Genomic DNA, 15055 nt, shown 5'->3' with positions numbered 1-15055 from the left:
CCAGCCCATTTTTGGAGTTTTGTGTGGCATTATGTCCAATTTGCTTTTTTTCCTCCCTTTTTTGTTTTGTTCCAATACATACAAAGGGAATAAACACGTGTAGCGGCAGCTCCTGAAGAGCACGCGCTATGCGTTTTTCAAAGTTAAAGTTATGCCTAAACTGCAGTTTGGTTTGGGTACATTTGTCTAAATTTGAAATTCGGCATCAGTCTGACTGGACTGTGAGATGTTCAACCTGGCCACAGGGGGCACTGTCTCTTCTGGCAGGCATGAAACTATGGTCTGGTTAGGTTCTTAAGTTACTCTCTCTCTGAGCCCGCCTAGTGGGAGTGGCGCTCTCGCTGTGCTTTCTGGGAGATGGTACTTAAGATGCGGACGTCACGTGGTTCGGGGGTTCCGGTCCAGAATGATTCTGGTCCTCCTGATCAGCCCCCAGGAAGGCTATGGCTTGGGGTGCGGATTCACCCGATTTTGATGTCTCAGGGCTGGCTAGCCCGAGTCAAGGAAACAAAAGAATGATTCTGAGGTGATTGGGTGCCGTCTCCGGTTTGGGAGAGACCCAGTTACTTCAAGCATTCCAGGGGAGGACTCTTCAGAAGAAGACCATGTACGGGTTGGTTTCTTAGTAAGAGCCTGGAAAGGCTGAAGTACCAGAGAGAATCCGGTCTCGTGGATATCGCCAAGCTGGCTGAAAGATTCAGGTATCCTACGAGTGTTCTACAAGTTTAGTTTCCCTACATGTTCTACAACAACGTCTGTGGCAGAGACTTGTTCCTGAGTAAGCACCTTGTTGGCTGCTAGGCCTTGTGAGAGAGGGACTGTCCAACCTGAGTGAACATCTAGTTGCGAATGGCTATTCTCTGGATGCAGTCAAAGCAAGGAAGTTCTTCAACATTTTGACTTTGACACTAATGCCCCGTACACACGAGAGGGATTAAGTCTGACAGACCTCCAAAGGAGTTCCGACGGAGTTCCGACGGAGTTCTGGCGGACTTTTCGACCGAACGGACTTGACCACACACCATCACACCAAACTCCGACGGAGTCGAACGTGATGACGTACGACTGGATTCGACGTAGGAAGTTCATAGACAGTAGCCAATAGCTGCCCTAGCGTCGGTTTTAGTCCGTCGGAGTAGCACACACACGAGCGGATTTTTCAAAGGGGACCGGGTCCGGCGGAGTTCCGTCGGGAAAATTTAAAGCATGCTTCATTTCTAAAGTCCGTCAGACTTTAGCTTCGCTAAAGTCCGTTGCAGCCCACACACGATCGGATAGTCCGCCGGACTCAGTCCGTCGGAGTTTGGATGTCGAAAAGTCCGCTCGTGTGTACGGGGCATAAGAGTACCTGAAATTCCTTTCCAACCCTCTGATCCCAATTTAAGAGACTGTTCATTGTCTACGTTTTGCAAATAAAATCCATTCAAGTGGATCTGTTGTCAGTCTCTTAAGTTACTGGGCCATCTACCACGGGACACCCCTAGACGTGCAACAAGGAAAACAGAAGGCAATGTAAGCCCAAATCTAACCAGCAGCTCCTTCGGAGGTAAGTGCTACACACGTGTATAGCAAAACATTGTGTTACTGCAATACTTTTCTGTGAGAAATACTAGATTTTCTGGAAAAAATTCTGGGATGCCAACAATTTTGGCCAAGACTGTATATAGATATAGATATTCAGTATATACATACAACAGCCTGGCCAATCAGTCTTCGCCAGGGAGTGCTGGTCTGGGCAGTGGAGGGGAATTTTTCCGATTTTTTTAGGATGAGGAGAGTGATATAATAAGCAGTGTGGGCGGTCCGCGCTCCCTCCAAAAGGCCCATTCCATAAAGCCGCTCTGCCACACATGGCACCGCAGATACACTTGATGGATATTTTATTTTGATAACTAACTCAACCCAGAGTACAAATGCTTTTTATTATAGCTGCCAAGACCCAGCTTAATCACCTCCATTTATTACTGCACAAGAGTGAGTTTGGGAGAATCCGCTCATTAAAATCTGTAATATTCTGAGATGAAGATGGTAAATGAGATCTTTTCTTCTTTTCTATCTTTCTTTCCCCCCAACCCCTCCTTCTCTCCCCATCTCTATCTTCCTCTCTCCATCTTCTCTCCCAATCTATAAGACCTTCTCCTCTCTCTTCCTCTCTATCTCTCCCACCCCAATCTTTCACTAGGCTTCCCTCCATCTCCCTCTTCCTCAGACTCTCTTCTCTTTCTATCTCTCTCTCTGATTCTTTTCTCCCTCTCTCACTCTCTTTTATCTCTCCTCTCCTCTCTCTCCCTCTCATCTTACTATCTCACTCCCCTCCCACTCTCCTCTCCCATCTCTCCCTCTCTACTCTCTTCTCCTCTCCTCCTCTCTCCATGTCTCCCTCTGGCTTTGCTCTCTCCCATCTCTCCCCTCCCATCTTTCCTCTCCTCTCCTCCCCTCTCCTTCCCTCTCCTCCCCTTCCCTCTCCATGTCTTTCTCTGGCTTTCCTCCCTCTCTCTCTCCCCTCTCTCTCCTCTCCTCTCTCTGATTTCACCCTCTTTCTCTCTCTCTGACACACTGCTCTATCTCTCTCTTTGGGTCTCTTTCTGTCTCTCCTCTCTCTCTGACTCTATTCGCTCTCTCCTCTCCTCTCTCTCTCTGACTCTATTCTGTCTCTTCTCTCCTCTCTCTCTGACTCTATTCTGTCTCTCCTCTCCTCTAACTCTGACTCTTTTCGCTCTCTCCTCTCCTCTCTCTCTCTGACTCTATTCGGTCTCTCCTCTCTCCCCCTGACTCTATTCTGTGTCTCCTCTCCTCTCTATCTTTATGACTCCATTCTGTCTGTCTCTCCTCTCCTCTCTGTCTATCGCTCCTCTCTCCCTCTCCTCTCTCTACTTTCTCTGAATCTCTCCTCTCTCTCTCTCTCTCTCTCTGACTCTACTCTGTCTCTCCTCTCTCTACTTTCTCTGACTCTCTCCTCTCTCTCTCTCTGACACTACTCTGTCTCCCCTCTTTCTTTCTCTCTCTGACTCAATCTCTCTTCTCTCCTCTCCTCTCTGTCTGTCTCTCCTCTCTCTCTCTCTCCCTCCCTCCTCTCCTCTCTGTCTGTCTCCCCTTTCTCCGTCCCTCCTCTCCTCTCTGTCTGTCTCTCCTCTCTCCCTCCCTTCCTCCTCTCCTCTCTGGCTGTCTCTCCTCTCTCCCTTCCTCCTCTCCTCTCTGGCTGTCTCTCCTCTCTCCTTTCCTCCTCTCCTCTCTGGCTGTCTCCCCTCTCTCCCTCCCTCCTCTCTTTCTGTCTCTCCTCTCTCCCTCCCTCCTCTCCGTCTGTCTCTCCTCTCTTCCTCCTCTCTTCTCTATCTCTCCTCTTTCCTTTCTCTCCTCTCTCTCTCCCATGTCCCTCTTCTGTCTTTCTCTCGCTCTGTCTCTCTCTTCTGGCACATATGCTTTATGGAATGCGGGTGACTGTTAGAAAATAGAAAAGAATAATGATGATTCTAATTGCTAATGGGCTGAATTACACATGTCTAATTGTAATTTAGTGACTCTGGAATCCTGACTCTTTAGGAACACTTGTTAGTTCTGTTCCGCTGGGAGCGGAGACATGAAAAATTATTTTACACAACTTGTACAGCGGCGGGGAAAGGGAGGGACGGGGGCGGGGGGGCGTTCTGTATCTGTGGATCACGGCAATCAACGTTTTAAATCCATTTCCAAGGGCCATTTGCTGCTAATCTGGGGCATTCAAGCTGGGAAAATGAAGATACTGGAGCACCGAATGCCCCCAAAACACTGAAATACACTCAATAAGGAGGCACCGAGATCAGAGAAGATAAGCAGGGTTTAGTATACCTTCACAGCCAATCATAGGTCATTCTGATGATTAAGTATGGCTTCAATTGGTTACTCCCTCTTTTCTTTTCTTATGAAATAATCCCCAAATACGTTATAATTATAGAAGATCTTCAGTTTAATGCAACAATTAAACTCATTTATTAAAAAATTCAAGCATTTGCAATCTTAAGCCCCGTCATTTGCCCAATATGCTTATTTCCTATTATTATCAGCTCCATCTACTGGCCATAATGCAGTATTTTCCTTATTGGTAATTTTTCAAGAAAATACCACATTATGGCCACTAGATGGAACTGATGATCATAGAAAAATGAAGTTATTGGGATTATTTATGATGACTGTGAGAATGCTTGAGGCACCCACACGGTAATCCAAAGGGTTAAGATAGATCCCAAGAGATGGGAAATGCCTTTGGCCTTTGGCCAGAGCCCACTTCCAACTGCCTGGTGGGTTTGTACAAGCCCCACCGTCCGAGAAGTTGCTGCTTTCTATTTGCCAGACTATATAGTTTGTACACCATAAGACTGGCCGAACATTCTGAACATCACCTAGCTCTTTTTAATGATGTTATTGCTTTTTTTTTGTCAACCACAATCCAACCACATGCCGCCCACGTGTGGTTGAACATTCCACAGCTTAATTTCCCTCACTGTAAAGAACACCTCCATGTACAGCAAAACAAAATACACACCAAGTCGGCTTTTATAATGAAAATGTTGGCCGAGCCGAGTTCCTTACCTGGATAAGGATGGATTCCGTTGGCGAACACGGCTTCCGCAGCTGGTTGTCCATTAGCTTGGGGCGGTATGCCGGTGAAGCCGTTGACCCCAATTGGAGATGGAATGCTAGGCACAGCTGGTGCGGTGATACCAGGTGGTGTGCTGCCACCTAGAGGAGGGGGCAACAAAAACAGGAATGTAAATGTTACAAATCTGCAGAAACCGGCAACCTGCACTGAAGGAAATACTTGAGCTCTGAAAATACCACCTGCCTAACGTCAGCACTTTCTCAATGCCTTGAAATAAATATGTAGCAAATCAGACTAATGTCAGGACAACTACTGATCTGCATGCTGGTTATAGGCCAGCTGATCAGAACCAGTGCTGGGACATGGTCATTGAGAGCCCAGGGCAAACACGCCAAACTGCACCCCCCACCCCCAAGGTGTATGAGCATTATGCGTCATCAACCCCCCCATTATGCGTCATCACCCCCTAAGCATAAATTCCCCCTCCTCCCAGTGCAAATCTGTTCCCCTGCTGAAATCCCCCCTCCCAGCACAAATCTGACCCACCCACCCCCCAAATCCCCTCCCAATTCAAGTGCCGCCCCCCCCAACAAAAATCACTCCTCCTAGCACAAATTATCTACCCCTAAGATTACCCCTCCCAATAACCCCACTGCAAATCCCCACTTCCAGCACAAAGTGCCCCAATCATCCTTCTTAGCACAAATCTTCTTCCCCCATTTCTTCTCCCCCTAAATTTTAGCATGCCCCCCAAATTTCCCCTCCTACAACAATACTTACTCCATGCTGCCCCCCAAATCCCCCTTTCCAACACAAATCCCCTCCCCCCTATTTCCTTGTGGTGCCCCCCCACCGCCCATGATACCACAGCGCCCAGGGCAGCCGCCCCTCCTGCCCACCCCTTGTCCCGGCCCTGATCAGAACGCACCAAAACCACTGGATTAGCATGGCAGGCAACTAGTATTTGTAAAAGTAGTGGTTGACTTCAGCCTTCCTGAATTTCCTCTTGAAGGGGTTGTAAAGGTTCATTTTTTATTTTCTAAATAGGTTCCTTTAAGCTAGTGCATTGTTGGTTCACTTACCTTTTCCTTCGATTCCCTTTCTAAATGTTTTTTTCTCTTTGTCTGAAATTCTTACTTCCTGTTTCTCCTCAGTAAACTTCACACCATCATCCGAGCGATGTTTAGTCAGCCAGAACAGTTTACTGAACAGCTTACTGAGGAGGAACAGGAAGTGAGAAATTCAGACAAAGAAAACAAAGAAAAAAACAACAAACAATGCACTAGCTTAAAGGAACCTATTTAGAAAATAACAAATGAACCTTTACAACCCCTTTAACCTTTCGGTGAATAATTTTATTCTATCAATAGTACAAGTAAAAAAAATGAAAAAAAAGCCCTGCCAAGAGATGTGGGGATTGGCAAAGTTCAAGAATTCACTGCAAAAATTTTAATTTTAATTTAATGGAATTAGGCCAGTGAAAGATGGTTGCTGGTAGGTCGGATCTTTCTATTTTGCACATTGACTTAGCCTTATTACATGAGCCAGAACGGTTAAGCAGGTGAGGGTTATGCCATGTACACACGACCGGACTTTCCGGCAGACCAGGTCCGACGGGATCAGTCCGACGGGCAGTCCCGATCGTGTTTGGGCTAATCCGATCATCTTTCGTTATAGAAATCCGATGGACCTAGAAATAGAACATGTTTCAAATCTGTCCGACAGACTCAATTCCTATCGGGAAAACCGTTCGTCTGTATGCTGGTCCAATGGACCAAATACAACGCAAGGGAAGGTATTGGCTACTGGCTATTGAACTTCCTTTTTTAGTCCCGTCTTACGTCATCACGTTCAAAACTAACGGAGTTCCGAATGGACTTATGCCCCATACACACGGTCGGACATTCCGACCACAAAATCCATCTGATTTTTTCCAACGGACTTTGAGGACTATGTAGAGGCCAGTAGCCAATAGCTTTAGTGTCCAATTTTTTTTCAGAGCATGCGTGGCACTTTGTGCGTCGGAATTCTCTACACATGATCGTAAAAAGTCCGATCGGATTTTGTTGTCTGAAAATTTTAGATCCAGCTCTCAAACTTTTTCCATCAGAAATTCTGATGGAAAAAGTCCGATAGAGCCCACACATGATCGGATTTTCCGACAACATAATCCGATCGGACTTTTTCCGTCTGAATTTCCGACCGTGTGTATGGGGCATTAGTCTGTTCGTGTGTGGCCAAGTCCGTTCGTTTGGAAAGTCAGTCGGAACGCCACCAAAAGTCCGTCGAGAAGACCGTCGGACCTAGTCTGCTGGAAAGACCGGTCATGTGTACACGGCATTAGGGGTACTAGATACCATAGCAGATCACTTACAGACTCTGCAGATCCAGATCAGTGTCCAGATATACCGTGTCAGAACCTTTAAGCTGACCCGGCAAGACTGAGCGCACATTCCCAAATTTCAGTGCATCCTCCAAGTGAGTCACCAGGCCCTTGTGAGAGACCAAGCTTCTTCATGGCTCTCTCCAGAAAAGCGGCCTCCTCTGGGGTCTCCACCTTGGCACAGCTTCCTCCAGACCAGGCGGGACTAGGGTTGCCACTAGACATGTGCAGTTCATTTCGTACGAATCGAAAATTCGTACGAATTTCCAAAATTTCGTACATTCGGAAGCATCTGAAATACGAATTTCTATGCTTCCGAATTGTATAAGAAATTTTGTTGATGAATTTCGGATCCAAATTCCGTTACAGCGGAAACGTGACTGCTGTTTTGTTGACCAATCAGAGGTTTTCTTCTGCTGCATGAGTGGGGGTTGGGAAATGTACCTTTTCTAATATGGGAGTGGGAGACTGGTACTGGTAGTCGATGGGAGATTGAGAATCAGACAAAATAAGAATGTTTGTTAATATTGTTTTAGTATTGTCATAATAATTACGATTATTCATTATGATGAACTTAAAAACCCAGGAAGTCAGCACAGCACAGGGATGGAGGGGGCCCCCTCATAATGAGCACAGCACAGGGATGGTGGGAGCCCCTCATAATGAGCACAGCACAGGGATGATGGGAGCCCCTCATAATGAGCACAGCACAGGGATGGTATGGGCCCCACAGGGATGGGGAGAGCCCCTCATAATGAGCACAGCACAGGGATGGGGGGAGCCCCTCATAATGAGCGCAGCACAGGGATGGGGGGAGCCCCTCATAATGAGCGCAGCACAGGGATGGTGGGAGCCCCTCATAATGAGCACAGCACAGGGATGGTGGGAGCCCCTCATAATGAGCACAGCACAGGGATGGTGGGAGCCCCTCATAATGAGCACAGCACAGGGATGGTGGGAGACCCTCATATTGAGCACAGCACAGGGATGGAGGGGGCCCCTCATAATGAGCACAGCATTGGGATGGTGGAAGCCCCTCATAATGAGCACAGCACAGGGATGGAGGGAGCCCCTCATAATGAGCACAGCACAGGGATGGTGGGAGCCCCTCATAATGACCACAGCACAGGGATGGTGGGGGCCCCTCATAATGATCACAGCATGGGGATGGTGGGAGCCCCTCATAATGAGCACAGCACAGGGATGGGGGGAGCCCCTCATAATGAGCGCAGCACAGGGATGGCGGGAGCCCCTCATAATGAGCACAGCACAGGGATGGGGGAGCTCCTCATAATGAGTGCAGCACAGGGATGGTGGGAGCCCCTCATAATGAGCGCAGCACAGGGATGGTGGGAGCCCCTCATAATGAGCGAAGCACAGGGATGGTGGGAGCCCCTCATAAAGAGTGAAGCACAGTGATGGTGTGAGCCCCTTATAATGATCTCAGCACAGGGATGGTGGGAGCCCCTCATAATGAGTGAAGCACGGGGATGGGGGGAGCCCCTCATAATGATCTCAGCACAGGGATGGTGGGAGCCCCTCATAATGAGCACAGCACAGGAATGGAGGGAGCCCCTCATAATGAGCACAGCACAGGGATGGTGGGAGCCCCTCATAATGAGCATAATGAGTCGACGACTGCCATATTGAGAAAGGTATTCTTTGCTTTTTTAAATTCATCATAACGAACGTTCGTAATTGTTACAAAAAGTTAATGAAGCAAACGAAAACTTGTGTTTCGTAAGAATCCAAAATGAATTTCGGACACGAATTACGAATTAACGGCTAATACGAAACGGAACGGAATGAAACAAATTTATTGATGGTGCACATGTCTAGTTTCCACCTGTACGGAATTCACCCAGACAGTTCGGGTTTTAAATCATGTGTCCAGGTTTCAGGTGGATTGAAACCCGGACAAATTATTGAATTCAGACCAGGCTGTGGCTCCCCAAGTAACTAAGATAGTCACACACAAATCAGTTGCCATCCGGGAGCTGCAGCAAGAACATCTGGTGGCAGGTTTGGCATCACTGGAGGGCAGGGTGATGACGTCAGGAAGAGTAATCTGCCCACACCCACCATTCGCTGCGGCACGCTATGAACGCCGCATTACTACTCTCCCTGGGGCACACAAAGGTGTCCCAGGCCGCTAAAGGGTCCGGGGTTGGCTTGAAGAAAAGGTGGCATCCCTAGCTTCAGGACCATCTCTGAAATGTCCCTGATTTGGAGGGACTGTCCCTGATGTGGAACAAAGTCCCTCTGTCCCTCTTTCCTACTCATTTGTCCCTGATTTTGGTCTCATCTCTATAGTTGTATAAAAAAATACACTATTTATCTTTTAAAAAGTGTTTCACAGTGTTAAAGTATTCATCCAGTTTCTAAATTTCTGACTTGGTAAATTTCAAAAGCCAGTATAAAGGAATAGTAGTGGTAAATATAAGGCACTTGTGGGTTATACTAATCATTTATCTGTATAATTCTCCTTTAAGGGGGAGTGGCAGGGGGTGTGCCCTATGCCTACATACTTATGGTAACAGGGTGTCCCTACTGCCTATTGCAAAAAGTTGGGAGGTATGACTTCAGCACACATTAGGCCCCAAAAGAGGCCTAATAGCAGAGCTCCATCCAGCAGTACCACCCTAGGCCCTTAGCCCAAGGGAAGAGAGCATACCTCCCAACATTTTGAGATCAGAATGAGGGACACCTACTAGCAAATGTATGAAGGGTTTGGGCACGCCCACTGCCACACCCCCTAAAAGGAGAATTAACCCAAAAAGAAGGTTAATTAAATCCACAAGTGCTTTTTTTACCACTACTATTCCTTATACTGTCTTTTGAAATTTACAAATGCAGCAATTTAGAAATCAGATGAAAGGTTTAGCACTGGGAAACACTTTTTGAAAGATAACAAGTGCATTTTATATCCAACTATATAGATCAGACCAAAATGAGGGACAAATGGGGGGGGGGGGGGGGGGACATTGCTCCAAATCAGGGACAGTCCCTCGAAATCAGAGACAGTTGGGAGCTATGAGAGACCGAACACATGGCATGGCCCAAATATTTATCTCCTACCCCAGCATGCACCAGTTGCCTCAACCACCTGCTGGACTGACTGAAGAAAATATAAATATTCATAACTTTAGTTTTATATCATACTATGACCAGTGATAAGAGTGACATCTACTGGAGACAGTGAGAAATCACAAGCCAACATAAGCTTAGGGGAAAAAACATGTGAAAAGCGATACAATCAGTCTGAGCTAACTACAGCCCAGCCAAAAAACGAAATTGGCATAGTGTTTAGGACAAGGAGGCTACACTTCTGAAGCTGACTGACATTTTCTTTTTTGCACACTGTGTATCAATATGTTCTTGCTGAGGGCTGAAATGCCACCTCCTCGGCCACCAACCATCATTAGACCTTAACCACTTGCCGACAGCTGCACGCCGATATACATCGGCACAATAGCAGCGGTGGGCAAAAAGGGAGTACCTGTATGTCCCCTTTAATTGGTGGGGCTAGCACGGGCGCAGATGCCCCATACAGTGTGACCATGCCGCAGGCCCCACGGACTCGATGTCCGCCGGTATCAAGGCGATCGTGTCTTGGAGCCGCAGAACGGGGAAGTGACTATGTAAACAAGGCATTTCCCCATTCTACCTTGTGACATGACAGGGATCTACTGCTCCTTATCATCGGGAGTTGTGATCTCTGTCATGACAGTAGTAGCCCATCCCCCCACAGTTAGACTTACTCCCTAGGACACACTTAACTCCTTGATCGCCCCCTAGTATATAACCTCATCCCTGCTAGTGTAATTTATACAGTAATCAGTGCATTTTTATAGCACTGATCACTGGATAAATGACAATGGTCCCAAAATAGTGTCAAAAGTGTCCGCCATAATGTCACAGTCACGATAAAAATTGCAGATCGGCGCCATTACTAATAAAAAAATAAAAATGCCATTAAACTATCCCCTATTTTGTAGATGCTATAACTTTTGCGCAAACCAATCAATATATACTTATTGTGATTTTTTTTTTTACCAAAAACATGTAGAAAAATACATATTGGCTTAAACTGAGAAAAAAAATTAGTTTTTTATATATATTTGGGGGATCTTTATTATAGCAAAAAGTAAAAAAATATTGCTTTTTTTTCAAAATTTCCCTCATATTTTGTTTATAGCACAAAAAATAAAAACGGCAGAGGTGATCAAATAGCACCAAAAAAAAAGCTCTATTCGTGGGGAAAAAAAAGGATGTCAATTTTGTTTTGGTGTAACGTTGCACGGCCGCGCAATTGTCAGTTAAAGTGACGCAGTGCCAAATCGCAAAAAGTGCTCTGGTCGGGAAGGGGGGGGGGGGGTAACATCTTCCGGGGCTGAAGCGGTTAAACGGATCTTGAATTTGATCTGCTCCTGAAAAAAATCCCTCCAGTTCTTTGTAGGGGCACAACGATACAAGAGGCCGTTAGCGCTTCGACCACTGTGTGGTTTTTATGGCACAAGCTTGTGCAAGGCAGACGGTTCACCCCAAGAACGTAAGATGTCAGTTTTTGACTGGAGCATTCTAATTTCCCATTGCTGGTTTGAAAAACAATAAGACCACCGCGGGCAAATCATTTTACCTCCCAATGTCTTCGTTTACCCAGCATTAATTGAGTGCTAATTAGGCTCTTATTGTTCTCCTTTCCCCTCTGTTGTTGTCACGCTGTCTTGTATCACCTCCACCCCCCCCCCCCCCCAACACGCGCTCCCTCGCGAAAAACCGGGATCCGCAGAAAGTTCTGGGATCTGACGGCTCTTTGGGAATTGGATGACAGTTGCTGTACCGGGGCAAAAAAAAAAAAAAAAGAACACGCGAGCAGAAGCTCCATTCTATTCATCAGTCACGGGGAAGAAAAGAAAGAAGAAAAGAGGAGAGTGGAAAATTTTCCCGTCACTTGAGTTGGCAGGTTTCCTCCCTATTATCAGCGATGACACCGGCACGCTGATGTGACAGCTCCTTGTGTTTGCGCTGTACATCAGATGAAAGGGGTGAAGACACTCATCTCCTCCTTTCTGCAAAGTCAGCGCTAACTCTCTGTTAGTTTTCTTTCCCTGTAATGTTGCAGCTTCAGCATGTGTTGTTGCAAGGATCAGGGGAGGATCCAACTACACATATCTTATACAGCTTAAAGGGTACCTGTGCTTTCACAAAGCCCTCCAGGAGAAGCCATCACCGTGATGCCATGCCATTGCTGTAACAGTGAGCTTTTAATGATGTGGCCTGATACAGTTGGCGATACATTATCCACATGCACCGTGACGGGGGTGGACAAACTCACCAAGTGGACCCTATGCAACACCAACCACCCTTTTATTAAACGATCAACCAAATAAGATCATATTTTTGCTATGTAGCAACCAGACTAGGACTAGGAATGCATACTTATTGCACAGTAGTGGACTGATGTTACTACACCATGCCATGCTCCATGGATCAATGCAGTCAATGATATTTTATTACGCGAGAAAGTGATATACACAGGGAGGAGATGCCCAGCCAACTTTGAAAAAAGACTGGCTCAGTCTTAGCCTCGATCTCACTGATCACAGACAGACCGCTTTCCTAAAATTAGAACCACCTCTTCAATCTCAGCATTACTGTCAAGGTCAGGGGTCAGGCTCAGAGACCAGTAGTTATAGCAGTAGAGAGGCTTCCACCGACCAGCTGCATAAGTGCAGTAGCAGGTCGCCCTCGCGGATGACATGGGCTCACCCAAGGCGTGGGGTCTAAACACTATTCATCAGACCTCCTGATGGTGGAGATGGGTTTTGCTGCGTGTTAGTACCAGGTCGCAGTCCTCAGGATCGCCCTACCTGGAGATGAGCAAACCGGGGTCCAGTAGCAGATATAGCAGGTAGGGATCAGCCAAAAGCATAGTCGGGGTCCAGTAGCAGATATAGCAGGTAGGGATCAGCCAAAAGCATAGTCAGTAAACAAGCCAAAGGTCAGTGACAAGTAGGTGCAGGCTTCGATCAAGTGGAAGCATAGTCAAGGAATAAGCCAAAGGTCAGTAACAAAATGGTTGCAGGTTGGGATTAACTGGAAGCATAGTTGAAGAACAAGCCAAAGGTTGGTAATGAGTGGTAGTAGAGATACGGACACAAAGGAGCAAGATATCGTCTGGAGAGAGCACATAATCTGGCAAACAGGAAGTGCAAAGACATGACCTTTACAGGAAGTTCATGGGAGGAGTTCACGTTTCACAAGAAACAAGGCACAAGGCAAGTCTACCCAAGGAATCAGACAGAATGCTTTTCAGCATCTCAGGTGGCTCAGCAAGAAGCGCTACTGCCAGATGCAGCAGAGGTTGTGGGTTCAGATCAGGGTCCACTCCTGACAATCACTCCAATCTGACGTCTCAATATGTTCTAAATCAGTGATTCTCAACCTGGGGGTCAGGACCCCCTCAGGGGTAGAATGACATTTTGCAAGGGGTCACCGAATCCTAGGCTGTCCCAGCCTTTTTGCACTCGCCCAGCGCGGTTGTCCCTGGAGCCCGCAGCCGCCGACTTAGCCTCTTCGCAGCCGTCCATTTAGTTGACGGCATAGGTGGTGGGCAGAGACTAGAGGTTAGCTGATTGGTGAGGAATGGGAAGTGGGAGGGGCTGGAGGAGACCCCATCTCCTGATTTCTGCATAGGTGTCACTGCTACGAGACACCACGTTGTCGGAAACACAGTGAGTAACACTACCTGTGATTAGAGTTACCATTAAAATCCCTACTATAGTTCTCAGACCAGCAGATGACCTTGATCAAGTGCACCTAAATTGGTTGATCAGAACTCCCCCACCAGCATTGCCACTCATCCCACCCCCCACCAGCACTGCCACTCATCCCGCCTCCCCACCAAGGAGTAAGAGAAGGATAATAAATAGAGAATACATGGAAGGGAGAGGAAAAGAGGGGGAGGAACAAAAGAAAAAGTGAGAGAAAGAATAAGAGAAAGAACAAGAACTATGGCTAGAGAGAGGGATAAGGGGAAAAAAAACAACAAATTAGGATAGAGAGAGATAAAAGGGAAAGAAAGGAGAACAAAGGGAAAGCGTGGTATATCCTAAGACGTACCATAAGGGGTTTAATATTATACGAGTGGAAGGGACTCAGGTAGAGCTAAATGTCCGTGGGTTAGGGTTCACCTTTCAACCACTTTGAATCACGTTTTGGATATCTTTACCCTTATGTTGTTTGGCTCACTTTCACTAGTGATTTTTCTATTTTGGACATTATCCTTGGACATTACTTATATTTTTCATTATTTGCACATTTTGACTATTATATTTGGTTTATAATTTTTCACTGTATGATCTACTATATATGTGGACTTTGTTTTACTTGTATATTTATATATGTACACTGTGTTCTATATATTTTTTCTCAGTTCCTTCTGAGATTAATTATTATTAGCGCTGCTTTATTTTCCCACAGGAGAGCTGCTTGTACCTGTCTGTTCAAAGTCCTATTTCCCCTCCCCCCCCCCCAATTTCCTGCTACATCATATCCCGTTACCTCACTTTACAAACTAGTCCAACAGGTTCATTTGCATATCAGCTTCCAAAACAATACATGGCCCTAAAATCTAACAATTCACATATATCTATGTGATTCAAGGTGCTCCTCCTCTGTTTTGCATCAGTCTGGCAACCCCTACTGGGTCCAGCACAGGAGAGCTGGATGTCTTATGAGATAAAACGCATTGGGACGCTCTGTTGAAGTCACTGCTTTCCATTTCAAGCGCTTTTTTTATCTACTAAAATGTGAGTGTATTTCCTTTTTTAAAAATAAATATTTTCCCATTTCAAAACGGAATTACACTATGTGCCTACTTTATTTATTTTTTTGCAAATATATCACATTGGAGAAACTATCCATTTGGTTTCCTGCCTAATACCTACCCTATTGAGGTTCACTGTCCAAGTTGGTCTTCTGGCTGGAGGTCGTGTCTGCTGAGGCAGTTTCTTCTGGGTGTATTGCCCTATAAGCTTGATTGACCCATTGGGTGTACACCTACTTGGGTTCAATCTCTCTAGTAAGCCTTC

At 46.3% G+C, this 15055-nt stretch overlaps 1 protein-coding gene across 22 annotated transcripts in view; it reads right to left on the bottom strand.

Annotated features, from left to right (window-relative positions):
* Window positions 1–15055, bottom strand: part of CELF4 (CUGBP Elav-like family member 4) — a 1506243-nt gene that overhangs the window by 132817 nt on the left and 1358371 nt on the right. For all 22 annotated transcript variants that reach the window (XR_013263988.1, XM_077463101.1, XM_077463104.1 and 19 more), the window contains one exon: window positions 4567–4716. Coding sequence is in view for 21 of the 22 variants with exons in the window: in XM_077463101.1 (XP_077319227.1) it covers window positions 4567–4716 (150 nt within the window). In the remaining variant the exon portion in view is untranslated. The remainder of the gene's footprint in view (window positions 1–4566; window positions 4717–15055) is intronic.

The sequence above is a fragment of the Lithobates pipiens genome, unplaced genomic scaffold (genome assembly GCF_037356315.1).
Source record: "Lithobates pipiens isolate NorthernLeopardFrog02 unplaced genomic scaffold, aLitPip1_a1.2 Scaffold_3, whole genome shotgun sequence".
Lineage (NCBI taxonomy): Eukaryota > Metazoa > Chordata > Amphibia > Anura > Ranidae > Lithobates > Lithobates pipiens.
The sequence above is the reverse complement of the archived record's forward strand: the minus strand, read 5'-3'. Positions and strand labels throughout refer to the sequence as shown.